The following is a 27830-nucleotide window of genomic DNA, read 5'->3' as shown; positions in this document are numbered from 1 at the left end:
GCTGAGCTGTGGCACTCACAAGCCGTGGATGAGTAGTACCATAGCCTCTCTTGGACTTCCATTGTGTTCTGCGTTGGTTGCACATTATTAGAGTGCCGTCCTTACTTTTAAAAAACCGTTCACATCTCTTTTCTAGAGATATCAAGCATTAACCACCTTAATTATCTAGAAGCACTGAAGCTCTTCCTTTTTATCGTTGATAACTTGGGTCATGAGCCTGGATTCACGAACATGCTTTCGTGCAGCAAATTATTAGCGATTGCAGTAGAAATATGCGTTTGGAACATATGGTTTTAGAGTACCGTACGAGATTCACTGCGAATCCGATCGCACGAAGGAAAATATCTTGGCGTCGTTGCACCGCAAGTGTCGCACCTTTGCTTTTGAGATGCAAGTGCGGCACTGCACAGCAGGGGCGGATCCCACATGTTCCTGGGCGCACATGAGAGCAGCCCCTCAAATGCAAAATTGATTATATGTTTCAAAGTTAATCAATTTTAAATGATATATTCGAAATTGATTATCCTTAATAATATGTCTCCTATCATCATATGGACTGGTTTATAATAAATTTTATATTAAGTAAAAGTGTTGAAGGATAAATTTTTGTTGCTAGTGATGTAAAATATATAATAAAAATAATTTTAAAAATATATTATAAAAAATTAATCAACTTTGACACATATAATTAAATTTCGTAAGCATTTCTCCCATGCTGACAAACAAATCCATACGAGAACATGATACGACTGCGAGGGCCCCACCTCGCCCCAACGGCCGGGCCCGCGCTGCAGCAACCGCTCTTCGCCTGCCTATTCAAATACGAACACGACGACCCCGCCGCCCACTGCGATTCGCTCGCTCGGAGCATCCATCGGATCGGATACTCTACTCTACTAGCGTGTAGCGTATCACGAGGCGTCGCCGGCGGCCATGCCGGTCTCGTTGCCGTCGCCGGCCGCCGTGATCTCGGCACTGCCGCGCGCGCTCTCCCTCGCGGCCGCGGCAGTCGCGGCGGCCACCACGTCCCTCCTCCTCATCTCCGCTGTCGTCTCCCGCTCCCACCACGTTGCCTCCTCCTCCTCGTCGCCTCCCCCGTCCAGCAGCGCCTCCACCACAGCCGCCCTGGCCCCGGCGCCAGCTCCCGACCCCGAGCACCACCACCCCCCGCCCCCTCCCGTTCCGCCATGCCCACCCAACGCCACGCACCTCGTCCCTTGCCACGAGCTTCCCTCCGGTGAGCGCCACTGCCCCCCGCGCCCGCCTCCTCCTCCTCTTCACCCGCCGAAGGAACCTCCGCCACATCCCCCGCACCCTCCGCCGCCCCCGCCGCACTGCCGCGTCCCGCCCCCGCCCATGTACCGCCCGCCCCCGCCGTGGCCCGTGCGGCGCGAGCGCGCGCGGTACGCGAACGTGGAGCTTCCGCTGCTACCCGCGGCCAAGGTGGCGGCTGGCCAGGGCCCCGCTCGCGGGCGCGGGGAGTGGCTCGTGTTCCCCAAGGGGGTGCGAAATTACGTCGAGCAGCTGGAGCGCGTGGTGCCGCTCCGCGGCGGCGTGGTGCGCACGGCGCTCGACGTCGGCTGCGGGGTGAGTGCTTGGATCAGAGCGTTTTCTATTTGCAATTGAGACGTTGTTCGTTTGAAGAGTGGGTGGTTACTGCTGATTACTATGTCTTCTCAATGCGATTGTGATGTCTCTCTCTCTCTCTCTCTGTTCGTCTGAGTCCCTGACAGGTTGCTAGCTTTGGAGACTACCTGTTGAACTATGGCATCCTTACCATGTCCATTGCTCCGAGGAATATACATGGAGTACAAGTGCAGCTCGCGTTGGAGCGTGGATTGCCTGCGATGATCGGAGTGCTCGGTGCTCACAGGCTGCCATATCCATCGAGGTCATTTGACATGGTGCACTGTGCAAACTGCCTTGTTCCATGGGCTGCTCATGGTAGGACATGAAATACATCATGCTATTTGTGACAAAGCATATTTCCTGATGCATCATCGGTCATTATACTTGTCATCTATTTGTAGCTTATTGTTGTACATATCAGTAACTCGTTGAAAGTTAAACACCTATTGGCAAAAGGTTGCAGTCAGTGAACATAACAGCTGCTAATATGTTGATCTCAATACTAAAGTACAGTTTTGTGGTGGAGTGCTCTTATTCTCATTCACCTATAGCTGGTTCCAGATGGCCTCTATATGCTGGAAATTGACCGCCTTCTCCAACCTGGTGGCTTTTGGGTTTTCTCTAAGCCACCCATCAGCTGGAAATCATCATACAATGTTTCGAATCAAGCGGTCAAGGACATGCAGGACAGACAATTAGCTATGGATGATATGGCGAATAAGCTTCGTTGGACAAAGCTGACTGGTAAGAGCACAATTGCTATTTGGAGAAAGCCTCCTAATCATCTCCACTGTGACCAAGAAGAAAAGCTCCTGGGATCGCCATCATTCTGTACAGGAGATGACCCAGATAGTGCTTGGTAAGGTTTTCATTGTCGTCTTTCACTTCTCTTGTCCAGGAAATTTATTGTGATGATACATACAACAACAGTCTTTATCTCAAACAAGTTAAGATAGGCTAAAGATGAAACCTACAAAATTCAACTAAAAAGATGATAAGAAAATAATAATAAAGATACTAAGTAATAGTAAACAAAATAAAAGTAATAACGATACAAAGAGTGATGTATAAGTTATGTTTCTAACACGTGAATTGCTAACTTACACGCGCTTTTATCCATAGATAGTTCTTCGGGGATTGAAACATAACATAGCACAATTTATTTTCGGTTATAGTTAGCACCTAAAAGTTAAGGGGTTCTTTGAAAAGAAGTTGAGGGGTTTAAAATGCACCGAAATCCAAAAAAACATGTACAAGGATGGTACTCATCTCAAATTGTTGTTGCCTGATCAGTAATGGCACCAACTTTGTATGTACCATCCATTTTTTCCCTCTTCATATTATCCTTGAGATATGACACAATATACACAATAGTTTGGCTTGATAAATGAAGGCCTTTAATTGTATTTTGTGTTTGCTACTGTGACACTGATGAAAAACAGTAAGTTGCTTTCATTTTTCCTTCTAAAGGTTGCCTCGCATATGCACTTATTCTTAAACCCTTTCATCGTCTGCTTATGTTCTGTTCTGAACTTCTGATCATCTTTAGCTCTCAAATCCATGTACGGTTGACATTTATTTGTAATGGCTCCCAACTCCCCACCTCCCAGCAGGGTTAACCTTACCGACGTTATCGAGCTCCAGCGGTAACTGAAAATTCGCGGTTACCACGGTAACCGGTCAAAAATTCGGACAAAATTCATTTGGCAAATTTTGAAATTTGAAAAAAAAATCACGATTTTAGTCGTTCGGGGACCGGTTACCGAGCGGTTTTTACGATTTATTGAGCGATTTTCTCGAATTTTTCGCATTGTCGGTAACCGCTCGGTTTTCTCGGTAACCACTCGGTTTTCTCGATTTTCAGTGAAGTTCAACAAAAAACCCCCAAAATTATCTCAATCTTGTAAAATCAATAACTAATTCATGTGAGCTTCAAATTAAATGAAACAAATTTTGTTGGTTTCCTTATGACATGATCTACATGATAAAAGTATTTATACTCATAAAAAAGTTCAAAATTTTCTGTGAGAAATTGTATTTGTTAAACCAAGTTAAATGCATAGTTTACACTTTGCTAATCCAAAAATCATAAAACTAATTTTGTTAGTCTTCTTACATGATCCTGTCTTTTAAAAATACATGAACTCATGCGTTAGTTATTGTAACATGCATGATTGTGTAAATGTGTTGCGACTAGATTAATTCATAACTGATCCATCACACCTCAAAAATTAGTGAAACCATTTTCATTAGCTTATTTATACTATGATTTACGTAGAAAAAATAATAATAGACATAAAAAAGTTAATTACAGTTTCTTAACATATTCACTTTATGCTTGTGAACTTTGTAAAAATCATAGAGAAATTAATAAAACTCTAAATAAAGTGAAATCAATTTTAAAGATTCTCTTAAAATGCGTTTTACACAAAAAAATATGTGTTTGCATATTACACTTTTCATTAATATGAGTTAATAACTGAGTCGCACACTTTAATTTTTTTCAAACTTTCTTCCTATAAAATATGATACAAACGATATTATTTTTGAATTTTTTTTCACAGAAGATCTTAGAATTATGACTTATTTTTTAAAGATTTTTTTAATTTTTTTTCAAATTTTTTAAATTTAAATTCGGTTAGTTGGTTTCTGAAACCGGATCGCACCCAGAAGGTCGGTAACCGCGACCGTCACATTTGTGAACCGTGCCTCCCAGTGCTCCCCACAGCCTCACGCCGACGTCCACTCGGGGCCCGGCCGCCACCTTCCCGGCCGCGCCTCCCCCCCCCCCGCCCCACCAAGGCCGGCCACCCAACCCTTCCAAGTTTCCCGGTTGCCGGAACCCCCCTCGCCTCTTGCCTCGCCGTCCGTTTCGCTGGGCACCGCGTGTGGTCGCTCCAAGCATCGGCGGACCCACCTTGGTGCATGGGTATGCAGTTGCATACCTAACTTTTTTGAAAAAATCAATTATATATACAATATATATTAGATATACGTGTAGTATATAACTAATTGGGTCTAAAACTCACAACCTTAGTCTTCTATCGGATATCTGTTGTCAGTCCATTCTCACTTCCACATGCTCCCATCAGCCTACGGCTCACGCATCTAATCACCCACCAGCTCAATTACCCTTCACAAGTTCGCTTCCTCAAAATCTTACATACTCAACCTAGAATTTCTGGGTCCGCCACTGGAGCAGATGGCGTGGCGATACCCCTTCTCCTCCCAGCTCCAGCCGCCTTAGGCCGGCACGCGGTGATTCCTATCGCGACGTGGTGTTGAAGCAGACCCCCATGACGACGTCGGTTTCTTCGCCGGGCCCTATGGCTGCCGTGATCCCAAGGCCGGCGGCCGTCGTGTTCTCACAGCCGGCGGCGAGGCAGCACGTGCGGCGGCTGTGCTCGACGACCTGGCGCGCTCCGCCCCGGAGGCTGGTCCCCGACGCGGACGGCTGGGTTCGGGTCCAAGAGAGGAAGTCGCGGTGGCGCCGCCCTCGCCCGGAACGCCGTCATCGGAACCCTGTGCCGGCGGACCTGCAGGGCAAATGTTTTAACTGCTTCGCCATGGATCACAGGGCTGCCCAGTGCCGACGCCGGGTGCGCTGCTTCCACTGCTCGTCCCTCGGCCACCGCTCGTTTGAATGTCAACGTGCTCACCAGCTCTGGAAGCCGGCGCAGCGCGGACGCGTTCCTGTGTGGCGAAGGCTAGGGCCGCAGGCGGACGCCGGCAACGGGCCAGCGGCAGTGGCGGCGCCAGATGCTAGCTCTGAGGTGGAGGTGCAAGTCGTTGATTCAGGCGAACGGGTAGAGCGGTCTCGAGCGCTCGGCGGATTTGACTAGAGAGGAAGATGATCTGTGTAGAGCGGTGTTTGTCACTGTGATTGGCTCCAGACCGCTGGTGACTCCCCAGGTGGCGGTGGCTGCCATTGCTGAGCACCGCGTGACCGCAATGATATCCAACATACTTGTTTGGAATGTGTGGGGGTTTAACCGCAAATCTAGGCGTGATTCGTTTCATGACATGCTTATTTCAACCCGCTCTGATGTGGTCTGCCTGCAAGAGACCAAGAAGGCTTGCTATCTTGCTGCGTATGGTCATGTCAACCCTTGGTGCGGACTTTGATCAATTCATCGTGCTGCCAGCGGATGGAACTCGAGGGGGAATTTTGTTGGCTTGGAAAGGGGATGTATGTCATGCTATGCAACACGCATTGACACTTACTCCGTTTCGGTTCAGTTTGAGGCTCAAGAAGGATCACCATGGTGGTTCACAGGAGTATACGGTCCTTAGTCTGATGGTGAAAAAATCGTGTTCCTTCAGGAGCTACGCAACATCCGTGCAGCATGTTCAGGTCCGTGGGCAATTGGTGGAGATTTTAATCTTATATACATGGTAGAGGATAAGAATAATCTGAATGTTAATAGGCCATGATGGGCCATTTCCGTCGTTTTATTGATGACATGGAGCTGAAAGAGATCGCCCTCCTTGGCCGGAAGTATACCTGGTCAAATGAGAGGGAAACACCAACTCTAGTCGTGTTGGATTGGGTTTTTGGCACAGCTAATTGGGAACAACTTTTTTCAGATTGTATTTTGCAGAGCTCGGCATCAATGCTTTCAAATCATTGCCCACTAATTCTTGGGCTCTGCGACAATATCCAAGGCAAACGGCGGTTTCATTTCGAAAGCTTTTGGCCAAGGATTGATTGTTTCCTTGAGGAGGTGGAGCGCTCTTGGTGGGCGCCGGTTGATGCATCCTGCCCCTTGCAGCATTTCTCCGACAAGCTTAAGAGACTCGCTCGCGACTTACAGTCCTGGAGCCAACGCAAGATAGGGAATATTAAGCTTCAACTTCGATATGCCAAGGAAATCTTGCACTGATTGGAAATTGCGCAAGATTCTCGTGCATTCTCAACTGAAGAAGAATGGCTTCGGCGACAATTGAAGCGTCATGCCCTTGGCCTTGCATCTCTTGAGCGTACTGTGGCACGTTTGCGGTCCAGGTTGAGTTGGCTAAAGGAGATGTGAACACCTCTTTTTTCCATTAGCATGCTAGGTACAGGAAACATAAGAATTTCATGGCAAAGGTGAAAGTGGCGGACATGATCATTACTGGGCAGGAAGATAAACAAGAGGTGGTGTGGGAGTTTATTCCAATCTAGGCACTGCTGTATAGCGAGAGTGCACCCTTGATCTGCAGTCCTTCTACCAAGCGCCGCAGGATATATTGGCTCTTGAGCAGATCCTCACTGAGGAAGAAGTATGGGAAACAATTAAAACACTTCCATCGGATAAAGTACCTGGCCTGGATGGCTATACAGGGTGTTTTTACAAGGTTTGTTGGCACATTATCAAAGTGGATCTTATGGCTGCTCTCAGTAGGGTGTTACAAGGTGATGTGAGCAAACTCCATTTACTCAACTCCGCCTACATTACGTTGTTGCCCAAAACGGCTAATACACTTGAGGTCAAGGACTATCGCCCTATTAGTTTAATACACAGTTTCGCAAAGCTTGTCACGAAGATTATGGCTAATCGGCTGGCTGCAAAACTGTCGGTATTGGTATCCTCGAATCAGAGTGCTTTAGTAAAAGGTAGATGTATTCATGATAATTATGTGCTTGTGCAGCAAACCGCGAAAGTATTTCATAAACAAAAAGAGCCAAGGGTCCTTCTTAAGCTGGATATATCCAAGGCATTTGATTCAGTGTCATGGCCTTTTCTTTTGGATGTTTTTCATCATTATCATGGATGTTTTAAATGCTTTGATCACCAAGGCAAGTGAGCTCGAATTGTTACAGCCCCTTCTTGCAAGGGATACTAGTCAAAGGATTTCTCTTTATGTCGATGATGTGGTCCTTTTCCTGCGGCCATGTGTGGATGATTTGGATCTCATCAAGGAAATTCTACGGGTCTCTGGTGAGGCGTCGAGCCTCGTCACCAACATAAGAAAATGTTCAGTATCTTCGATCCAGTGCCAAAAGCAGCATATTGAGGTAGTGCAGTCATCTTTGCCTTGCAATGTGGTGGAATTTCCATGCAAATATCTTGGATTGCCTCTATTTGTGCGAAAGCTCACCAAATCAGATTTTTACCCCGTGATTGACAAGATTGCATACCAATTGCCGGGTTGGAAGGCAACCATGATGCACCCGGCTGGGAAAGCTATGCTGGTCAAAGCGGTGCTTACAACCATACCCATATATCAGTTCATCGCTTTGGTGTTCCCTAAATGGGTGATCAAGGCAATTGATAAGATTAGGCGAGCTTTCTTATGGAAGGGTCGCAAAGAAGTAAATATGGGACACTGTCTAGTGACATGGTGCCGCATATGCAAGCCAATTGAGCTAGGAGGGCTCGATATGCATGATCTGGAGGCACTTGGCTGGGCCTTGCTCATGAAATGGCTTTGGATGGGAAAAAACTCAACCAGATCGGCCATGGACAGGCCTTGAGTTGCAAGTGCATCCCAACTCTTTGGCAATGTTCTCCATCTCTGCGATCTCCATTGTTGGCAGTGGGGAGAGAACTCTCTTTTGGTCCGACCGATGGTTACACGGAAAATCACTAAGTGACCTTGCACCCTAGCTAGTTACGTTGGTCCTGAAGCGGTTCTTCAACCGACGGACAGTCCATGAGGCTTTAACAAATCATGGTTGGGTCTGAGACATTACGAGCGCTCTATCTATTGAGGCGCTATTACAGTACCTCCAAGTTTGGGATGTCCTGGGAGAGGTTCAGCTTACTCCGGGAATGGATGATCAACACCTCTGGACACCTTCAGCCTTCGGAAAAATTTCATCCAAATTGGCATATGGTCGTTTCTTTATTAGTGTTGTGATGTTTGAACCATGGAAGGAGATCTAGAAGTCATGGGCGCCATCGAGATGCAGATTTTTCATGTGGTTGGTGGTCTTGAATCCCTGTTGGATGGCTGATAGATTGGCACGCCGAGGACTCGACCACCCTGATCGTTGTCCGCATTGCGATCAAGATAATGAGTCGATACAACATCTGTTGACTTCGTGTGTGTTTGCTAAGGAGATATGGTTCTCAGCGCTCTCTCTTGTTGGCCTGCAACACCTCACTCCTAGCCAAGATAATGTCCATTTCCAAGAGTGGTGGCTCCGAGCTCAACATGTAGTACCCAAGCAACATCGAAAGGGTTTTAACTCGTTAGTCATTTTGGTTGCTTGGTGGTTGTGGAAGCATAGGAATGGGTGCGTGTTTGAGGGAGCTTCTCCTAGTACCCGTTCCATCCTACAAGATATTCAAGACGAGACCAAGTTGTGATGTATGGCTGATGCAAAAAGGCTGAGCAGCATTTGGCCTTGATGCCTTGCTAGAGTAGTTATGGTCGTGTTTCTCCAGTTGGTGATGAGATCAGGCGCTCTAACCCCCTGTAGAGGCGTGGTGTTTTGGTGTTTTTTCTTTGTCTTTGTGTTTGTGTTGTGTTTGGGTTGTGTGTGTACGTTTGTACTTGGTCCGCTTTGTATTTTTTTTTTCCTCCTTAATATAATGATGCGCAATTCTCCCCATTCGAGAAAAAAAATCCATGTATGGTTATAAAGTTTATTTATTTGATCGAGTACCAGGAACATTTCGGAAGATATAACCATATGGGTAATGCAAAGTTAGCATGATTACAATAAGGTGCACCCAACTAAGAATGTGAGTATAGCACCAGTGTATTCCTAGGAATTTCCTGCCAAACAGATTAAAAAAACACTTGTTGAGCCATGGAATAATCTAATTTTGGCTCTTGCATTGAATTTTCCAGTCGTAACATTTTCATAAAGGATAAGTTAAGTGTTTCTACATTGCAGGTATGTGAATATTTCAATGTGTATAACATGTCTTCCAAGAGCTGAACTTGTTAATGGTTGTGCTGGTGGTGCCGTGGAAAAGTGGCCTAAAAGACTTCATGCAGTGCCACCAAGGATAGTGAGAGGGGAAATGAAGTGGTTGTCCATTCAGACATATAAACACGACAGCTTGATTTGGGAGAGAAGGGTTAATTTCTACGTAACATATTTGAAATATTTATCTAATGGAACTTACAGAAATGTCATGGACATGAATGCTGGTTTTGGTGGCTTTGCTGCTGCTATGTCCAAGTATCCTGTTTGGGTCATGAATGTGGTTCCTGCAAATATAACAAACAATACTCTTGGCATCATCTATGAGCGTGGCCTGATTGGTACATACATAGACTGGTAATGTTAATGAAAAGATATTTTCTTGAAATAAATCAGTACTTCCGAATTATGCAGTAAGATATAGGAAACAGCTCACCATCTTGATCTTTTATTTATATTTTCAGGTGTGAGGCCTTCTCTACTTACCCACGAACATATGATCTGATCCATGCAAATGGAATCTTCAGCTCGCATATTCACAAGTAAGTGACCTACTGACCCCTCAAGATTTACCATGTTCAAGCCTCAGAAAGAGAGAAGAAAGGTTGTAACTCCAGATATATATCACTTCTGTTTCACCCAGTTTGCTAGTACCAAACTCTACTTAAACATAAAGATGTACCCATGACATGTACTCCCTCCAGTCATAAATACTTGAAGAGGACAAGGTCTGCTCAAACTCTTTAAACTTTGACCATCAATAATTTTCAAAATATTTAATTTGCTTTTCTGAAGGAAGTAAAGTAACTAACATGAGAAAGGCTAAGGCAGTATTTTTTTTTCTCTCTCTAGAACACACAGTGTTTGAATCGCAAAATTTCTCAACATCATTAGGATAATGCCACTTCTTTTTTGAAAAGAAAATTTATGTTGTGTCTATCCACCTTCAGCACAAAACCTGAAGAATAGAATGCTTTCACAAAACACATGAACATTTCTAGTGCATAATAGTACCACTACCATGCAGTTAAATTGAAATTCTAGTTCAGTTCCAGTCTTGACACCAAGCTATTCTCAGATGTGGGATTATCGACATCCTGGTTGAGATGGATCGCATTCTCCGGCCAGGGGGAGCCGCTATAGTTCGGGACAGAGCTGATGTTGTTCTGAAAGTCAAGAAGGATGCCGATCGTCTAGGATGGCATAGCCGAATTGTCGACACTGAAAATGGGGCCTTGGATCTTGAGAAGCTTCTCATCGTGGAGAAGTCCCTTCCTCTCCCAGGGAGCTAAAACTAGTAGCAAGAACCAGGATCAGTAAGCATTTGATGTCTTCGCGATGAGGAATTCTAGCACTTCTCACATCTCCAGAAAGGTCGACTAAGATCTCATTACCTGTATAGATGAAAGTACAAAGGCGACTAGGATGCTATTACCTGTACAGATGTAGGGTATAAGGCGATTGTACACTCAGAATTGCAGATCAAGATATATGATCGGTCCAATATATTTGAGCTATCGAGGTCATGTTTGTTTCGGATTGTAAAAGCTGGATTGTGATCAAAAGTCAGAAGCTGAAACAAACAGTTAGATTGTAAAAGTTGTATTGTGATCACAATCCAAAAACTGAAACAAACAGCTGGTTGAAAAAACTAGATTGTTACAATCCAACATTCAGATTATAACAATCAAGCAATCCGCCTTTCACCAGATTGTAACAATCCACCATCTAGATTTTACAATTCAGCTTCTTACAATCCACAATCTATAAGTTACCTTTTACAATCTTCAGCTGAAAAAAACAGATCTTGAATCTACTTAGACACCATTTCTTCGTTCCAATATGGAGCTTGATTTCTGAAGCACTGATAACTGGCTGTACAGGTACAAACCAAGCACGCTTGCTTCTCTAGAGATGTATTGACTGTACATTGTGTATAGCAGCTGTACATGCTTTGTCAGGTGATGTACATTTGAGAGGAATTAGACAAATTCCTTTTCTTAGTTTGCCTTGGTTTGCTCGCCAAGTAATGTCATGGTTCGTGAAGCAATCAATATACAGCTTGTGCAGCATAGTGTACAAGGGTGGCTTTGATTGGGTGTGGACAAATTTTACTTGGTCCGTGCAACTTTCCAAGTTCAGACTAGGATGCCGAAAGAGATGTTTGTTTAGGGTGTTGTAGAAGCAAAGTTGCAGATCGAGTATGGACATGATTTTCTTACGGCATAATTGCAGTGCTTATTGCCGCGTGGAGGTGTTCTTAGCTGCACCCGATCATTTCTTCTTCTTCTTCTTTCCGGGCAATGTTTAACCTACCAATTTGAGATTGGTGGTTGTTTATCTTTCATTAACCCTTCGCTTTTCACTTCCCCTAAGAGGCTAAGACATTGGAAATTTTCGTAAATGTTCCAAATGCAGCATCGCGCCTTTGCTTTTCTGCCTTCCCACTCTCGTTTCAGAGCGCTAATTTTGGCCACTTAGTACTGCAGCTGGCAGAATTTGCAAAATTCAGACGTCAACGCGGACGATGTGTTCGCTCTCATTTGTCATGGAGCTTGAAAATGCTTAGAAAACTCTACTGAAATTTCTGGCATGGACGCAAGGTCTTATCAAAAGATATGATAGACCGAGTAAACAAATCGAGGTCCAATCTGCACCACAAACAAACCCATAGGCCAGCCAACATCCTTACATTTCGCAGAAATGGTATGTTGCATTGCCCACATAATCTTCTTCCATGACGACGGCTGAAAAATATCATTAGTAGAAGGGAAACCTTTCTCGCGAATTAAGAAAATGAGGAGAAAAAAAACCTTCTGTTTTGCTTCAGTTAAAAATGGCATTTCAGAAACAGCAATACCCAACAGAGGGGAAAAAAAACAGCATATCTGGCACGGCCCACCTGCAGCCACATAACTGACACGACGGGCCCATCTGCCCGTAGGGCCCACACGGCCGTTGGTCCCACTCCCGCGCCGTCCCCGTCTATACCGGGCTTACCGGCTGCTTGACCAGCTTCTTCGGCGCCTTCCCAAAACTGCTCAACAAATACAGCGCGATAAGCACTAGACGCGCAAAAATTAAAAACTCTTTAAAAAGGAGAGAGAGAGAGAGAAAAAAAAAAAGACAAAAACGCGCTATAAAATGCGGCCACCGCCTCCGCCTCCCACCTCTCTCGCATTCGAGACGAAGCCGACGAGCTCAGCAGCGCCGGCGCCGCGACGCAAGGCCCCCCTCCAGGTACCGCAGCCCCGAATCCTCCCCCAAATTCCTCTCTCTTCCGAGCGCGCGGCCCTACGCTCTCGCTCTCCTCGCGAAATGCGACGCGATCGGGCGGTGAGAGCGCCCGATTCGGTGGAATTTGCAGTGGGGGTTGTGGGTGGGGCATCGGGATGGGATTAGGCGAGGGTTTTAGGGGGAACGCGCTGGCTAGTCCGTGTAGTTATTCGTGCGCCATGGCTTGGATCTCGGTGCTGCTACGTGTGCTTGGGTTTTTGTTGCGTTTGAGGTGGGCTATCGTGCGGAGCCGCGGGCTGTGTATGGTAATGAGATGCTGGTCGTAGAGGTTTATCTGATGTGATTTTTTTATTAGGGAATGTACCTGAGGTGATTTTTGTGGCGCAATTTTTTTTAATCTAAAATGGTTATGGGGATCCCTTTTGTGTTGTGTATTGCAATGAGTGATCTGTATATACGTGAATTTGTCTTGAAGTTAAGCATAGTTGTATTTTAAAGTTGACATAGAGGCTAGCTATGTTCTCTACGGCGACATCAGCTTTGTCTTCTGTATTGACTGTGTTAACATGCATGATGTCGAAAATGTTTAAGCTGATAATGTGATAGTTCTCTTGATTAAATATTTGTTGTTTGCAGACTAGGTGTCAATCAGAGTAAAAGATAGTGATGTGGCGTCGCTGGATTTGCTGCAGTTGTCAAGTGGATGAATCTGATCGGCATGAAAATGGGCATGTCAAGGCCACAACCAATAATGCTGACGGTATGTTCGTCTCACCTTACTTGAATTCTCTATTCTTATGTTCCTAACTTGCACGCCGTTTACTGAAAATGCGAACTCTGTTTCTGCTGCTGCATCTAAAATTCACTTTTCTACAGATAATTTGATGGTATTTTCTCCTTTTCTTCAGGAATGACAAAGGGGTTGAAAGATTCTGCTACTGGAAAAGCCGAGCCACAGAATGCTGCTCCCCCTATCAATATTCCTGTTCTATCCATGGATGAACTGATAGAAAAAACTGATGAGTTTGGGTCCAAGGCTTTGATAGGTGAAGGGTCTTACGGGAGAGTGTACTATGCCGTCCTTGATAATGGGACAAAAGTGGCAGTGAAGAAACTTGATTCTACTGAAAATGACCCCACTGCAGAATTCTTGACCCAGGTTGGCTTCATTATTACTTACTTAAGATTGTGATTTATCTTTTGGTTATTTCTTGGTGCTAAAAGTTCCTAAATAAACAATGTTACTTACTTTCTTATGCAGGTGTCATTGGTTTCTAGGTTGAAGCATGAAAACTTCATAGATATGTTGGGGTACTGTACGGAGCTGAATCTGCGCATAGTAGCCTACGAATTTGCCACCATGGGTTCTCTGCATGATGTTCTACATGGTATGATTATTCTGCATGTCCTCTACAATTCGTTTGATAACTCCCTACTCTTATTTAAGTATTGTAGCAGCAAGAGATTTGTAAAAGAAATTAGCTCATGTCAATAGGAAGAAAAGGAGTTCAAGGTGCGCAACCTGGTCCAGCACTTGATTGGATGCAGCGAGTGAAAATTGCTGTTGATGCTGCGAAAGGACTTGAATATCTGCATGAGAGAGTTCAGCCTTCTATTGTACATAGGGATATTAGATCAAGTAACATCCTCTTATTTGAGGAGTTCAAGGCAAAGATAGCAGACTTCAACCTCTCAAATCAGGCTCCAGATATGGCTGCTCGGTTGCATTCGACTCGTGTGTTGGGAACCTTTGGATATCACGCTCCAGAGTAAAAATCCTTTGCTTAAAATAACTATATGTTTTTGATATGTTATTATTTGGATCAATAGTTACATCTTCTTGTGCTTTCCTGCTTTGCATGTTGTCTTATTAATTTTCCAGTAGATCAGATCAGCACTTCACATGAATATTTTGATTTCTTTAGCCTTCGTCCATTGAATAGCAAACCACTTACTGAGAATTATATAAAAAATCACCTGTGGAATGCATTGTTAGTTCTCATTTTCTTCATGCTGTAGTTCTACCTGAGAACAGTTACATGAAAGCCACCTGCTTGAAGCTAATCTTGTAAACTGTCCAGTTCCCCAAAAGTATATGGTTCTGGACCTCCCATACCAGGTTAGATTGTTCATGGTTGTTCTTGACCTGGACTGGGCGGCAGGCTGCCAGCTGCTGCCCAGTTTCACATTCTTGTTACAAGCAAACACATTTTTTTTACTGCATTTGTGGAGGAAAAATGGAGAGAAAGGATTACATATCACTCAAATAAGTAAGTTGTCAAAAACTGGCCAATCTCTGCTAAGTCAATGGTGAACCACGAACCTTTTGTGCTATTTTGCTGCTACCAGCCATTTACTCCTGTAACTACTAGCAAGCTAGAAACTAATAATATCCACCTAGTATTAATCGGTTTGATATTGGGAATTGGTTTTTAGATTCTTGCTTCAAGTGACGCTGTTGTCTGATCAATCTACAATTTGACTTGGTTTATATTACATTTTTTTAATATTGTGCACATTCTATAAACTTCTGCAGGTACGCAATGACTGGTCAGCTAACCCAGAAAAGTGATGTATATAGCTTTGGAGTAGTTCTCTTGGAACTTTTGACAGGTAGAAAGCCGGTAGACCATACAATGCCTAGAGGGCAGCAGAGCCTGGTAACTTGGGTAATGCTCACTTGCTAGCTTAATCATTTTTCTTTGGCATTTTGCCTATACGTATAATAATATGGTTTCTTAAAATTTCATTTAGTCTGGAGGGTCCATGCCAATGGCGGACCCAGAACAAAAATGACCGGATGTCCTAAGCTGACCTGCTAGGGGTTCGGTTGTTCCAATTGTTGGGCTAGAGGGTATTACATAGGCTGCTATATATGATGGATCACTGTAAAACGAAAATTTAACCGGTGTCCTGTGCACCCTATAGTCATAACGTGGATCCGCACATGGACCATGCTAAACCTTTGTTGTAGAAGAACTCTAGTTTTCTAGTTTGGGTGTATGGTATGATGTGGGTATTAGTCAACTAGATAATCATGTCATCTGTTAATCCCAAATCAGAACTGTTATCTTTGTTTTATCTGGGTGATAATAAATGTGATGATGATGAATTTCATCATCCTGTGTCATATCTTACAAAAATGGGGAGGAAGTCCGAAGGATCAGACAAGTTGTGTTTTGGTGTTCGTACATACTGGCCATGCTCTACTTCATTAAAGTGTATACGGGCCCTTTTCAATGGTTACAGTTTTTAGATGTGGTCTGTGGAAAGTTTTGTCACATCCTTAACACAGACATTGATATTACTAGTTCTCTGAGAATACATTGCTTCTGCTCTGCAGGCTACACCAAGATTAACTGAAGACAAGGTGAAGCAGTGTGTAGATCCTCGGTTGATGGGTGAATATCCACCAAAAGGAGTTGCTAAGGTCTCCCTCCCTCTAGCTGTATACGTGTGGCATGCATACGCTTGGAACAAATCATTGGAGTACTATTTTATTTCGTGTTTCTCATCATTGCATTGTCTTAATGCAGCTCGCTGCTGTAGCAGCTTTGTGTGTGCAATACGAAGCAGAGTTCCGCCCAAACATGAGCATTGTGGTCAAGGCTTTGTCCCCACTACTCGTGAATAAGCAGACTCCAGCGCCTGCACCACCACCTGCTCTTGACAGTTGATGTATAGAAGTAACCAAAGTAAGTTCGTTGAGTTCTTTTTCCTTGGGTATCTTACCACATTTATGGGCCAGGAAGTTTCATTTGGTGATGTCACAGTTGCACATAATGCCTGTAACTTACTGATTTGGACAAGAAGTTCACCTGCCTTATTAACTTTGCATGCTGTGCGATATTTGTTAGGTTGCAAATTGCTAGGAGCAACATATTTGGATAATACACATGGATCAATGTTACTTCTCAGATTTCCGCAACTGACTGCATGGAGGTCGGAGGACGTGTTTAGGAGTGCAAGGACAACGGAGTATGTGCACCATGTTAACAATTTTCACATTCATCTTTCAAAAAACTGCAATTCTAAAGCAACTCTGTATTTTGACCAGATATAGACTAAAATGTGCATATGCCTAGTTTACGACTTTACGACTCACCGGATGTCATTGGTAATACTCAGTTGGCTTTGATCTATTATTTGAGGTGACCTGGTTCTCATATTTAGTTCAGTGACTTCCATGTAAAGTGAATTATTGGTGCCTTTTTTATTTCCTAAAATGCCAGTATCACAGCCAATGTTATGTTTTGTTGGAAGTTAAAAATTCAGTGAGCTGTCTTGGGATTGCTATTGCTAAGTGGCACAGATGCAAAATCTGGGAAGCGGCCTTTAGGTGTGATTGGTTACCCGTATGAACTATATATGTATTCTGAGAAAAAGCAGATAGAGCGAAGTCATATTTGTTGAGATGAATATTTGGTTGATTATGTCTGATAAGATTCTAAATGGTTGATCAAATTTGAGGTTATATGAGCAAATGCAAGAATTAGAATTATGATTGATTATCCGTATGCAAACGATTTTGTAACACTGATACGTAGATTTGCTTGCATGAGCGAATATATGCTCTGCATCCACTAGACCAAGCTATGGAGGGATTCTTTCCCAAACCAACTAAACATATTTCTCTGTGAGATAGTACGCATCCGTCCAGCAAGTTGCCCTATGTTGACAACCAACCACACCGTAAAGGCCGCCTACTAGCGCCACCTACCAGTGGTAAATGTAATGAACCAGAGTCACCGAGCCACACGGCTTGCCAGCGAAACGTGGGACACCAACCACACATGCTAGACAGAATTCGTAAAAAAGCTTTTTGCCCAGTAATTCAGACATGCGAAACATAATTCGTCAAGAGAAGCCTTATTTTTTCCCATAAAATCAGAGAAACAGGCAAACTTCGAAGTACTAAACATGCCGCAATATCTCCTCATGCAACTTGTACACACAGGAACGGAATCTCTGCTTAGCATAGGCAAACGGAGCAAACTGCTATTTACATTGATGCCGTAACAAAACAACAATGCTACTCGATAGAACCACTGCCGATGGTTGTCTCAACTCTCAACTCTCAAAAGAGGAAAAAACGGTGATTTTTTTTATTCCTCACTAACCTTATCATGTCAGTTTTACCGCCAGTAAGCTAAGGTATCGCCTCTTCCATTACTCTATAGGAAGCTCACCATTCTGCCGTCGGATATGCAGTACCTTCGCCAACAGCATGGCAGCAATGCGGCTTCCGAGACATTAGGTCAAAGAAGCATTAAGGGTATTCTCTTTTCCACTCTGACGGGGATGCAGAGTTGGTAATATATGTGCTGCTCTTGTTGAGGAAATAGAGCGCCTCAGCTGGCAACACTGTCAGAAATGGGAGAGTTTGGAGATGTTACGGAGGAAGTGCACTCGTTAATAAGTTGTAAACAGATTTCTGTAGCAACACAAGAATTACACTCTGGAAAGCAAAAAAAAAAAAGGGAAAGGAAAGGACAGTGGAGAACCTCCGCTGTAAAATCAGACGGGGAGAATAGGCTGCCTTTCGTCAGATCCATGGCGGTGTTTAGCCTGCATACATGTATGGACAGAACGGTTATGAGTTATCCGGAAGGAAAGGCAGGTCGCCTGAAGTTCTAGTAAATATTTACCTCGCTTGCCATTGAATCAGTCGCGATGACATATACAGGTTCCTGTAATCTGTTGAGCACCATCAAACAAATTATGTTACTAAAACGCTTTAAAGTCCATTAAGTGCAATAACATGCACTGCACCGACTGGTCAGTCACTACAGCACAAAGCAAGACATTTCTTCTGAAGGTAGAATGGTAGATATAAGAATGGAACTTCAGGACAATGCCGAACTACCAACTACAGAGTCAAGCACAAACAACATGACATAACAAACCTGCGATCGTGAGCATCAGCCATCTCAATTTTGCTGGTTGGCACTTCATCCTTAATTTGGTTAGAAAGATACTGAAAGAACAGAAATGAACCAGAAATATTATGAGTAGGAAAGCTTGAATAACTGAATCAACACAAGGAAAGCAAGTTACCTGATGCATAGATATAATTACTATTGATATTCCAAGAACAAAGTTTATAGTCAAAGTATGACCAAACAATACAGCAGAGGCTACTCCAGTAAAGATAGTGGCAATTGTTGACGAGTACTTCTTCAAAATTGTATCTGCACTCACAATTTATTAGCTTAAACCTCACTACAGCTCACTTAATGAAACTAACATAAAGCAATAGCAACTAACATGCATATGCCATTGAATCCTATTCGTGTGTATATGCAATCTAAGAACTCACTAATTAATGTTCATACTAAACTTTAGGTAAGACTTTGGTTTGTTGCATGCTCATGCAAGGTAACTTCTGATGGGTACATGCATGCAAGTAAAGTATCAATGCTACTATATCTAGTACTATTTTAATAAAATGTCGAACAAGGAATGTTAACTTTATGCTGGTAAAATACCTGCATATTTGAAGAAAAATGACGATAGTATGCCCTGTGCAGCATTGTTGCAGATAAGAAACATTGTAGCCTTTGAATGTCCTTCCAAAATGTTAAAGCTACTGGGCCCTGAAATTTACACAATAATTGATTTCATGCGGCAGCATTACAAATTCCAGTCATAGTGGCATAAAAGTGGCTGCATATCATGCAAGGAAACACTTTAGGCAACAGTTCCAAGTTTTAAAAACAGTTCAGTCGCAAGAGATTCTTGTGTAAGCTGTTCAATGGTGGTATCCCAGTCTCCCAGAAGCATAGTTGGAATGAACAAAATGAAAGTGAAAATAAGAAAAATAAAAGTGTTCAATCAGTTGAAGTTTAGGTACTTTTGATATGGATCTGTTAGGTTCTCATCAGATCAAGCTGTAAGGATAATTTATAAATCATCAACCACATAAATTACTAGAACAACCAAGTCATTAACCTACAAAAAATCCCAAGCTGACAACTGCACAGCACAACTGCACAGCACATTTCACTATGCAGTAAGCATATTGCTTCCCAGGAAACATACTTTCTTAATAATTACCTTGGATGATTGCAATGATCACGAGCCCAAGGAAATTGAATATTGCACCATATCCATACAGAAATAAGTTCTGAAAACATGAGATAAAAATCACAAACAAAAGGTGGATTTAGAGAGACCAGTAACAGCAATATGATGACAGAGCAAGATAACTATCAAAATGAAACACATGCATATGGTCATACCTGAAGATATATACTAGTATCAAATTGGCTTTTCAAAGCCTTTTCATTGTAAACTGAAGCCAAGGCAGGAACTGTTACCTGATTGCCCATAAAAGCATGAACTATCAGATGTCACCTTTACTTCTGTCCTTTACAATTTCTCTTTTAATTCCACAATCAAATGAATGAAAAACCGGACGAGATTTTTGTGCCCTCGAGGATTGAATATGAATGTATAAATTAGTCCAGCAGTGCCTAGAACCAATTGTTTCACCCCGTGTGATTTATTAGAAGTTCTAAATAGTGAATTATATAGTTGTACATCTGAAGTTTTGGAGAAATACAAATTGAATCTCAATATCAATTATATGATTGAATAGAAACAATGGCCAGAAGCACAACATATCAGGACCCATGAATCGTGCAAAGGAGATTAATGGTTGCAGCATTTTATGATTACTACAGCCAAGGAGCAGTGCAGATGCAACACTGTGCTGCAGTCAACTGATTGCCAGAATGCCATGCTTATTTTGTATATGCAAAAAAGAGTGTACCAAAGAAGTCTGAGTGTATAGTTAAACTAGCTTCCCTAATATCATGGGAGATATGTATCCAACATGCACACTACCCCAATTAGGAAGGATTCAAGTAAGTATGAGAAAATTAAGACTTACAAAAAATAGTGTATATAGGTAGGCTCCAGCTGCAACAGGAAGACCCAAAGCACTAGAACCTTCTGGTAATGATTTTAGCTGATTAACTGATATTCCGATTAACAAAAGAGCAAGGGCCTCCCACTGCCAATATGAAATAGCATGATGTCAATTACACAAGTTCTTGGAATCAATGAAAAATAGTACATCTAGAGACTAATTTATAGATACCAGAAATAAACTGCGAAGTATACGTGAATTTCACGGTTTGAATAAAAATCCAAGTATTGACAACTTTTAAGTATTGAAAACTAGGCATACGAAAATTAAGAGCAAACTTGCCTGGATTGTGGAAAAACGCCGCCTCATTATGATCTTTAGAAGCACAGCAATTACCAGAACCTGAAAATGTCAGTATACCATGGATACATGATTACCATCGCTCAAAGTGTATGCCATGTGCAGCAAAACTCCAAACAATTGTTGAAAGAACAAAGGGTAACATATCACAAGGTGAGAACAAATAGCTTCTTTTATGCCCAAATGCACGTGTGCACATGTCTGCAGCCATGCAAGTGTGCAACTACTAATAGTTAACACTTAATACCATAGTACCATACCTTGAGATTACCCAGCATTTTCACGCTTGCAGGATTAAAATATAACTGCATAAAGCATAAGACTAATGGTTAGAGAAGATGTACCAGATCCAGGTTATGCTAATACAATAGTCAGAAACCACTTTTATGGTTCCTAGAGAATGATAAAAAAGAGGGGGGTGGGGGGAGTTCCAGACCACCAAGTCCTGACCCCTGGTATGCTCATGGATGCTTTACCTGCATTATAAACTTCAAGTAGTTGTTGATAGCATAGAGAAGAGCAGGGACTGCAAGAAGAACATTGTTGCGAGCAGCCTGCTCAGTGAAGATAGTTAGCGTGGCAGATCAGATCACTAATTTCCTGCAGTAATATTTTATAACAAACGAAGAAGATTGATGGGATGTAGAAAGTACTAATTGATTTGCAAGACAGTTTCTGTAAAAGTTTACATGACCTGTCAAGTAAGATGTACTATAGTGCATCAATGTGAGGATCCTATTCTCTTTGGAACAAATAGCATGTATTTCCACCATGTGGTTTTCCAAGTGAAAAAGTAGTTCTCAAAATTGAAATCAGAATGACATGACCAAATCGAAAGTATTAGCATGACATATTCTAAGGTCATATTACCTGCACAAAGGTTGACACAGTGAGAAGTGGCTTCTCTCCCACATTTAGACGTCTAGCCTGCAAAAGACAACCAACTCAATAAAGATATCAAAGAAATTAATATGAAGATATCAGTAGAAACAGAAGTCTACAACAGTCAGCGCTGAACTGAAACGCGAGAATTATGAACATATTATTAAGGCAATGCTTTGGCAGCACATTTGTATTATTGCACGAAGAAATATGCCGTCTTACCTCGCAGAAATTGCATTACCTTTATTATCACTTCAGTCACATCCGACTAAATAATATGGATCTAAGAAGGAATTATGGGAAGCAAAGCAGTAGAATGGAACAAAAGATGATTCCACATACCTGGAAGAATAGCATGGTGACGGCAAAGATAATTTTTGTAATCTCTGTCAAGAAGTTCACGCTGATCGGGCTAAATTTGAATTTCCCGTCCACTTTACACATGTACACTAATATAGGCTACAGAAAAAAGAGAGGTGGAAATGTGTCAAGCAACTTAAGAACTTACAATGTGGCAAACAACCAATAGATAGCAATTATTTGAAACGACATGCTCAGTTTTCTGTATAATTTGGCAACGAGTTGCACACGAGTATCCAACACAATATTCCAAACAATTAGCACTTGCAATTTAACCAGGGGTACCTTATTTCAAAGAGAAAAATGGGAGGTGGTGGGTGGGGAGTCTGGGATAAATTCATTATCAGCGATGCATACCATGTAATGATCATGAAAGTTAGAACCCTAGTTCTTGTCCTAGTACATTGTGAATGTATCTAGACTAATGCTAACTGCAGTACCAGGATGCACCTATTTCAAGACTCCAAACTACTGCTACTCATCTGTATACGAGAACTAATGAAGACAGCCCTCCCATTACATATTGCAGTGCACTCTACAAAATTCAGACAAGGAAACAAAAAAACAGGTCTCTACATAAGACACCATCTGCAACATCCACGCATTCTAGTATCAACGCCAATCCCGTTTGAGACTCCAAACTACCACTAGCTTGTGAAGCTCCACACATGATTTTCTTTTTTGAGGATGTGCTATAGCTAACAAAATTCACCTAGCTACAAACATTCATGACATTATGTTTTGACCAACCAATAACTCATGAATAAAAAGTTCTAAGCTCATCGATTAGCATCCTCATACAGTCATCGCATTCACCACCAACGGTTCAATCCCTATGCAACACTTAGCGATTCGGCACCAAATGCACTGGTCAAAACCAAACCGAACGCAGAAGGGAAGCAGCCTTCACCTGGAGTCCAGCGAGCACGCAGTCTCCGGAGACGAGGAGCACATTGAGCGCACGCTGCCGAGACGACACGGTGGACCGGTGGCCGTCGTACGCCTTCGACACCGCCGGCGGCACTGGCACCTTCGCGTGGCACACGCTGCATTCCACCTCCCCGTTCATCTCAATCGCCGCCGCGGCACCAGGCTCGCAAAAACCCTGCGGTTCCAATCAGCTGCGCCAAAAACGGTGGGAAAATCAGGGGGGAAATCAGCAAAAAATCGCGAGAAAATCAGGAGCGAACCGGGCGAAAGGTGGGAACGGGAACCCTAGCAGCTGGCGGGCGCGCCCACCATCGGCGCTCGCGGGGACCGAGGTGATCGCGATTCGAAGCTTCTCGGACGCGCGGGGAGGCGGGCGGGCGGGCGAGGGAGAGAGCAATGGGGAGCGGAGAGAAGGGGAGCGGACAATGTAAATATAAATATCGCAGAACAAATATGTAAATATAAATATTCCAATGGAAGATACCCACGAGAACGAAACGAGGAAGGTCTTTTCTGTCAGATTTAATTTTGCACAAAAGCCCCTGGATTTGCGAACTTTCACAAATGTCTGCATTGCATTCTCGCAACCACACCACACTAGTTTTGTGCTTTTTCAGAGCTACCCTTTTTTAAGGATTTCTAGAGCTAGCTAATACTAGTTTTTTCTGGTTGCCTAAATATATGTGTTGGAATGGAACTTCGGCAAATCACGACGAGAAAGATGCCCATCACAGAAGCGCAAGAGCACACGAACAAATGATGATTTGTTTACATGGTTCAACGAAATCCCTACATTCGTGCGAGTCAAATCGGGATGGATTTTTTTACACATAAGGGAATAAATAATTTGTGCTACCTGCTATTGAAAGTATGGCTGTCAATTATCACAAATCATATATGGCTGTTAATAAATAACTTTTTAAGGTACTCCAAGTTAACGTAGACTGTCTATTACGAGTTGATCGGATGATTGATTACTATTGCCTCATTGGTAAGAGATAAGTCAATCAATTATCACAAATCATATAAGGGAATAAATAAATTTTGCTACCTGCTATTAAAAGTATGGCTGTTTTGGAGGGAGATCCTCTGACGTAATTGCACAGGTGACGTCGACGTAATTGCACAGGTGACGTCGCCCCTAACACGTAGGGCCTACTAAGAGTTAATCCACGTGTCAGCGATGACATCATCTGTGCACTTATGTCAAAGAAATCGTGTCCGTTCTGCTAATTATTTTGAATCCTAAATATAACAAATTTAAGCTGTAAGAGTTTGAATTTTCTCTGAATTTTCAATGTTCAAAATCATAAAATAGGTAGATGCAAGTTTGAATCCTAGTAGTTTCACATAAAGATATTTGAGAATTTGGATTGTAATTTTTGTGCTTCAAGAACAGAATGTGTTTCAATACATTTAATCTTACCCTGAATTTACAACTTTATGATTTACTTGTCATTTATGTCCAAATTAATGGGTTAGCGTTGCCTTTTATTAGGTGTTACCTTTGACTTCTGATATCCATATGCATTTTTTAAGTACAAGTTGGGCATGTGGTACGCGTTTTGACCACTACTATTCTTTAGGGATTTAATCTCGAGAAAATGCAAGCACTCATGTCGATTCTACGACTTGAACTCAGATAGGCAGATTCCACCACAAGGACCATATCATGCTTAGGCTACTATGTTTTAAATTGTGCCTTAGCATTTCTTTTGTAGCTACTATGTTTTAATTGGAAGGTGAAAACATAATTAATATTGTGCGAAAAATTATTGTCAGTGGCTAAGGATCTATCAAAACTCTTAGGACATGTTTGGTTTGAAACTAACATGATATGTCTAAGTTTAGTCACGTCATAGATTTTTTAGCAACTATTTGATTGACTGTTATAATTGTGGCAAATTATACTTTCTTAACCCACACGTCATACACTTAGTTTTTTAACTAATTTTATCACACTTGTGACTAAGAATTTATTAACTATACTTTTTATAATAAATCACACTTAGCTAACCTTAGACATGACAAATATATTTGCTATTTGAAAATACCCTTACTTCTTGAGAGGCAAGAGAGAGTAACTTAAAGGAGCCACACTCCATGCGTTTTGGTCGCTCCTCCTCTCCTTTATCTTGCCATATAAGCAGCATAAACAACGTGTATATTAGAATTTTGTCTTTCAATGTAACGAGGCTCTTAACGATGGTTTTGATTCTTCAAATGTACCTACGTTTTTTTTAGACTACCTTCAAATTTACATACTAGCAAGATAATTCCTACGAGATAGGTAAACTAGTTTACGCTGCGCTTGTTTTTATTTTGCTGTTTAGAGTAGAAAAAAAAGACTAAAAAAATTGGTTCATAAATTTTTTTACATTTCAATATTTATGTATATATGTGTACATGTATATGTAATTTTCTTTTTCGGACATTTAGAAAAATATCGAAATAAATATTAGTTACATTAATAAATCGACTGAAAAAATCTAAAATGTAAAGAAAAATATCTAAAACTCAAAAAAATATGAAATGAGCTCACTGCTACAGTAGCAACAGTAGCATGAGATTTCACCGATTCCGGACACTTCAGTATATAGTAATTGACTAGCATAATCCAAATCATACTTAGATGGAATGCACATTTGCAACCTCCAAACAAACAGAAAATAGAGGGTTCAAACTGAAACTTTCCACGGCCATTTCTGCTTGCGCACCGGCCGCCATCGTTACCGTTGAAGAGATCGCTGATTCGCGGAGGATAAGACAAGACAAAGTGGAGACCACCCAAACAAGGCTGGCATTCCAAAACTACCCCCATCCATTGGCCATATTCACACGCGGCCCATTCAGGTGTTCAACGAGAGAAGGGGTGTTTCCGGTATTCGACATGACGCTGGTGTGGCCGCACCGAACTTGTTAGGGGGAGAATCAAATTAATTGCAGGTACGAGGCCTGGATAAGAGGGCAAATTTTATAAGATCTTCACGAAAAAGATTTTTTAAGACCCTCCTTCTTCGATCTGACGATCTGCACGTACACACGTTGCAAGGACACGTGTCCGAACCCCCGCATGGTCTACCACTCTACCCGCGAGACCCGGTGGACAAGAGCAACGGAGTCAAGGCTCCACATGGAAGCTTCGGAATCGTCGGGAGCCGTGCGCGCGGCACCTGCGCTGCATGTGCGGACTGGCACTCACCGACAGAGAGACTATTTTTCACAACATTTTCCAGTGGCGAGTGCAGCAGAGCAAATGGCATCACAGTGAAAGAGTCACAGTGCATAAAAAAGATCAAGTGACACTAGTAAACTTGAACTGTAGCAGGATTAGAGACTATGCATATCAAACAAGATTATGCTGTGTGTGTGTGTTACAGCAGTGGATTCTCCTCACCTCAAAAAACAAGGTGAAAAAACTGCGGATTCTCCTGACTTTTCAGTTTGGCGTAACTAGGCGTGTTTGGATTGTGACCGATATGCACCAAGTCAAATTTTAGTTGCCTGTATTTGGTTCTTGGCCAAAATTTGGTTGGTCCGGAAATTTTTTTGCCCAACCCAGCTACAGTAAACTACGCACTCGGGCTGAAATTTTGGCTGACGATAACATGTGGCAGCAGCGAATTTTTTTAGCCTATTTAATATTAATATTTTAATAATAACCTACCGGGATCTATATTTTCAGAAACTGACTCCTTTTGTCACGTCACAGGTTTTAGCGTAACTCACCACTTGGTCACGCGACGAAGCCGGGCGTGACTGCGGTGCCATGTCGTGGGCGGCTGACCCCGTGCCACGTGGGCGTGCCGACGTGGCAGCCCTGAGTCGTGCCAGGCACTATGGCGCGACAGAGCGCCATACAGGCACGGCCGACTATCCTCCCTGTGTCACGCCAAGAGTGCTGGCGCGACTGGAGTCACACCAACCCTTTTGGCGTGACAGAGGCATATACAGGCCGGGCACCGGCCCTTCTCTCCCGCACGCAGCCGTTTCTTCCTCAAGCAGCAAGAACTTCAAAACCCCGCTGGTGCCTCCTCTCTACATTCCCACCGATTTCGAGCCCGATTAGAAAGGGATTTGAGGGGAAAGAGTCAAACAAAGGTATCTCATCCAATCCCTCCAAGAATTTTTGGTTATTTCGGTTTGCATTGTTAGTTTTTGGGTTGTTAGGGTTTAGAACTTGATTCGGTTGATCTACGAAATTTCAACGTTTCGGTCTAAATCGGTGGTCATATATCATTCTATGTACGTATACTAACGCATATATATCGTGTGAAATTTGTTGCATGCAATCGGTTAAGCGTAGTAAATTGAAATACATATAGCTATACTAAATGTATATGAGCAATGCATGTTTTTTGCATTGCAGAGATGAATTTTAGTCGAATTGAAATGTATAATGAGTAGCTTCTGTATTCATGCCGTTTTTCGGTATGACGTCGAATTTATGGTGTAAGCAAAAGTGGACACATATCGGTAAGAAGTATCCCGATGTCAGTTGCAAACATACCCCCGTTCCCCCCGCCCTCCCCGTCCCAACTTGTGACTGTGGTAAGCGAGCCGTGGTTCTTCAGTCGCTACACGAAGATACTGCCGGTCGGGCTTACTACCTTTGCCCGGATTATCGTGTGAGTGTATTTTTGTTAAAGATTAGGGTAGAAGCAAATGGCATTACTTTTGCAGACATAACGTTTTAAT

At 42.7% G+C, this 27830-nt stretch overlaps 3 protein-coding genes across 5 annotated transcripts; 2 read left to right on the top strand and 1 right to left on the bottom strand.

Annotated features, from left to right (window-relative positions):
• Positions 1–830: 830 nt before the first annotated feature.
• On the top strand, positions 831–11026 carry LOC133909384 (probable methyltransferase PMT19). The gene is made up of 6 exons (XM_062351793.1): positions 831–1587; positions 1734–1944; positions 2191–2488; positions 9458–9847; positions 9955–10032; positions 10569–11026. The coding sequence occupies exons 1-6, from the start codon at positions 934–936 to the stop codon at positions 10780–10782; spliced, it is 1845 nt and encodes a 614-aa protein (XP_062207777.1). The 5' UTR covers positions 831–933; the 3' UTR covers positions 10783–11026.
• A 1546-nt stretch (positions 11027–12572) lies between these two features.
• On the top strand, positions 12573–16981 carry LOC133909386 (PTI1-like tyrosine-protein kinase 1). 2 transcript variants are annotated; one of them, XR_009908379.1, is made up of 10 exons: positions 12573–12730; positions 13364–13487; positions 13636–13886; positions 13989–14115; positions 14223–14496; positions 15264–15396; positions 16071–16157; positions 16264–16422; positions 16585–16705; positions 16785–16981. XR_009908379.1 is itself a non-coding variant. In XM_062351796.1 (9 exons), exons 2-8 carry the CDS (start codon positions 13394–13396, stop codon positions 16402–16404), a joined length of 1107 nt encoding a protein of 368 aa, XP_062207780.1. In that variant the 5' UTR covers positions 12573–12730; positions 13364–13393; the 3' UTR covers positions 16405–16422; positions 16585–16981. The 2 variants fall into 2 exon arrangements, 1 of the variants encoding a protein (XP_062207780.1); XM_062351796.1 differs by having other exon boundaries at positions 16585–16981.
• Positions 16982–17577: 596 nt separating this feature from the next.
• Positions 17578–23565, bottom strand: LOC133909385 (CMP-sialic acid transporter 3-like). Of its 2 annotated transcripts, XM_062351794.1 has the most exons (16): positions 23393–23564; positions 23113–23323; positions 22185–22301; positions 21831–21887; positions 21437–21514; positions 21221–21265; positions 20943–21002; positions 20622–20744; positions 19969–20046; positions 19784–19853; positions 19216–19323; positions 18785–18918; positions 18634–18704; positions 18376–18424; positions 18232–18295; positions 17578–18091 (listed from the first exon to the last, which is right to left on the bottom strand). In XM_062351794.1, the coding sequence occupies exons 2-15, from the start codon at positions 23269–23271 to the stop codon at positions 18245–18247; spliced, it is 1200 nt and encodes a 399-aa protein (XP_062207778.1). In that variant the 5' UTR covers positions 23272–23323; positions 23393–23564; the 3' UTR covers positions 17578–18091; positions 18232–18244. The 2 variants fall into 2 exon arrangements, with proteins under 2 accessions (XP_062207778.1, XP_062207779.1); XM_062351795.1 differs by lacking the exon at positions 19969–20046 and having other exon boundaries at positions 23393–23565.
• Positions 23566–27830: the final 4265 nt, after the last annotated feature.

Source organism: Phragmites australis, chromosome 2 (genome assembly GCF_958298935.1).
Source record: "Phragmites australis chromosome 2, lpPhrAust1.1, whole genome shotgun sequence".
Taxonomy (NCBI): Eukaryota; Viridiplantae; Streptophyta; class Magnoliopsida; order Poales; family Poaceae; genus Phragmites; species Phragmites australis.
The sequence above is the reverse complement of the archived record's forward strand: the minus strand, read 5'-3'. Positions and strand labels throughout refer to the sequence as shown.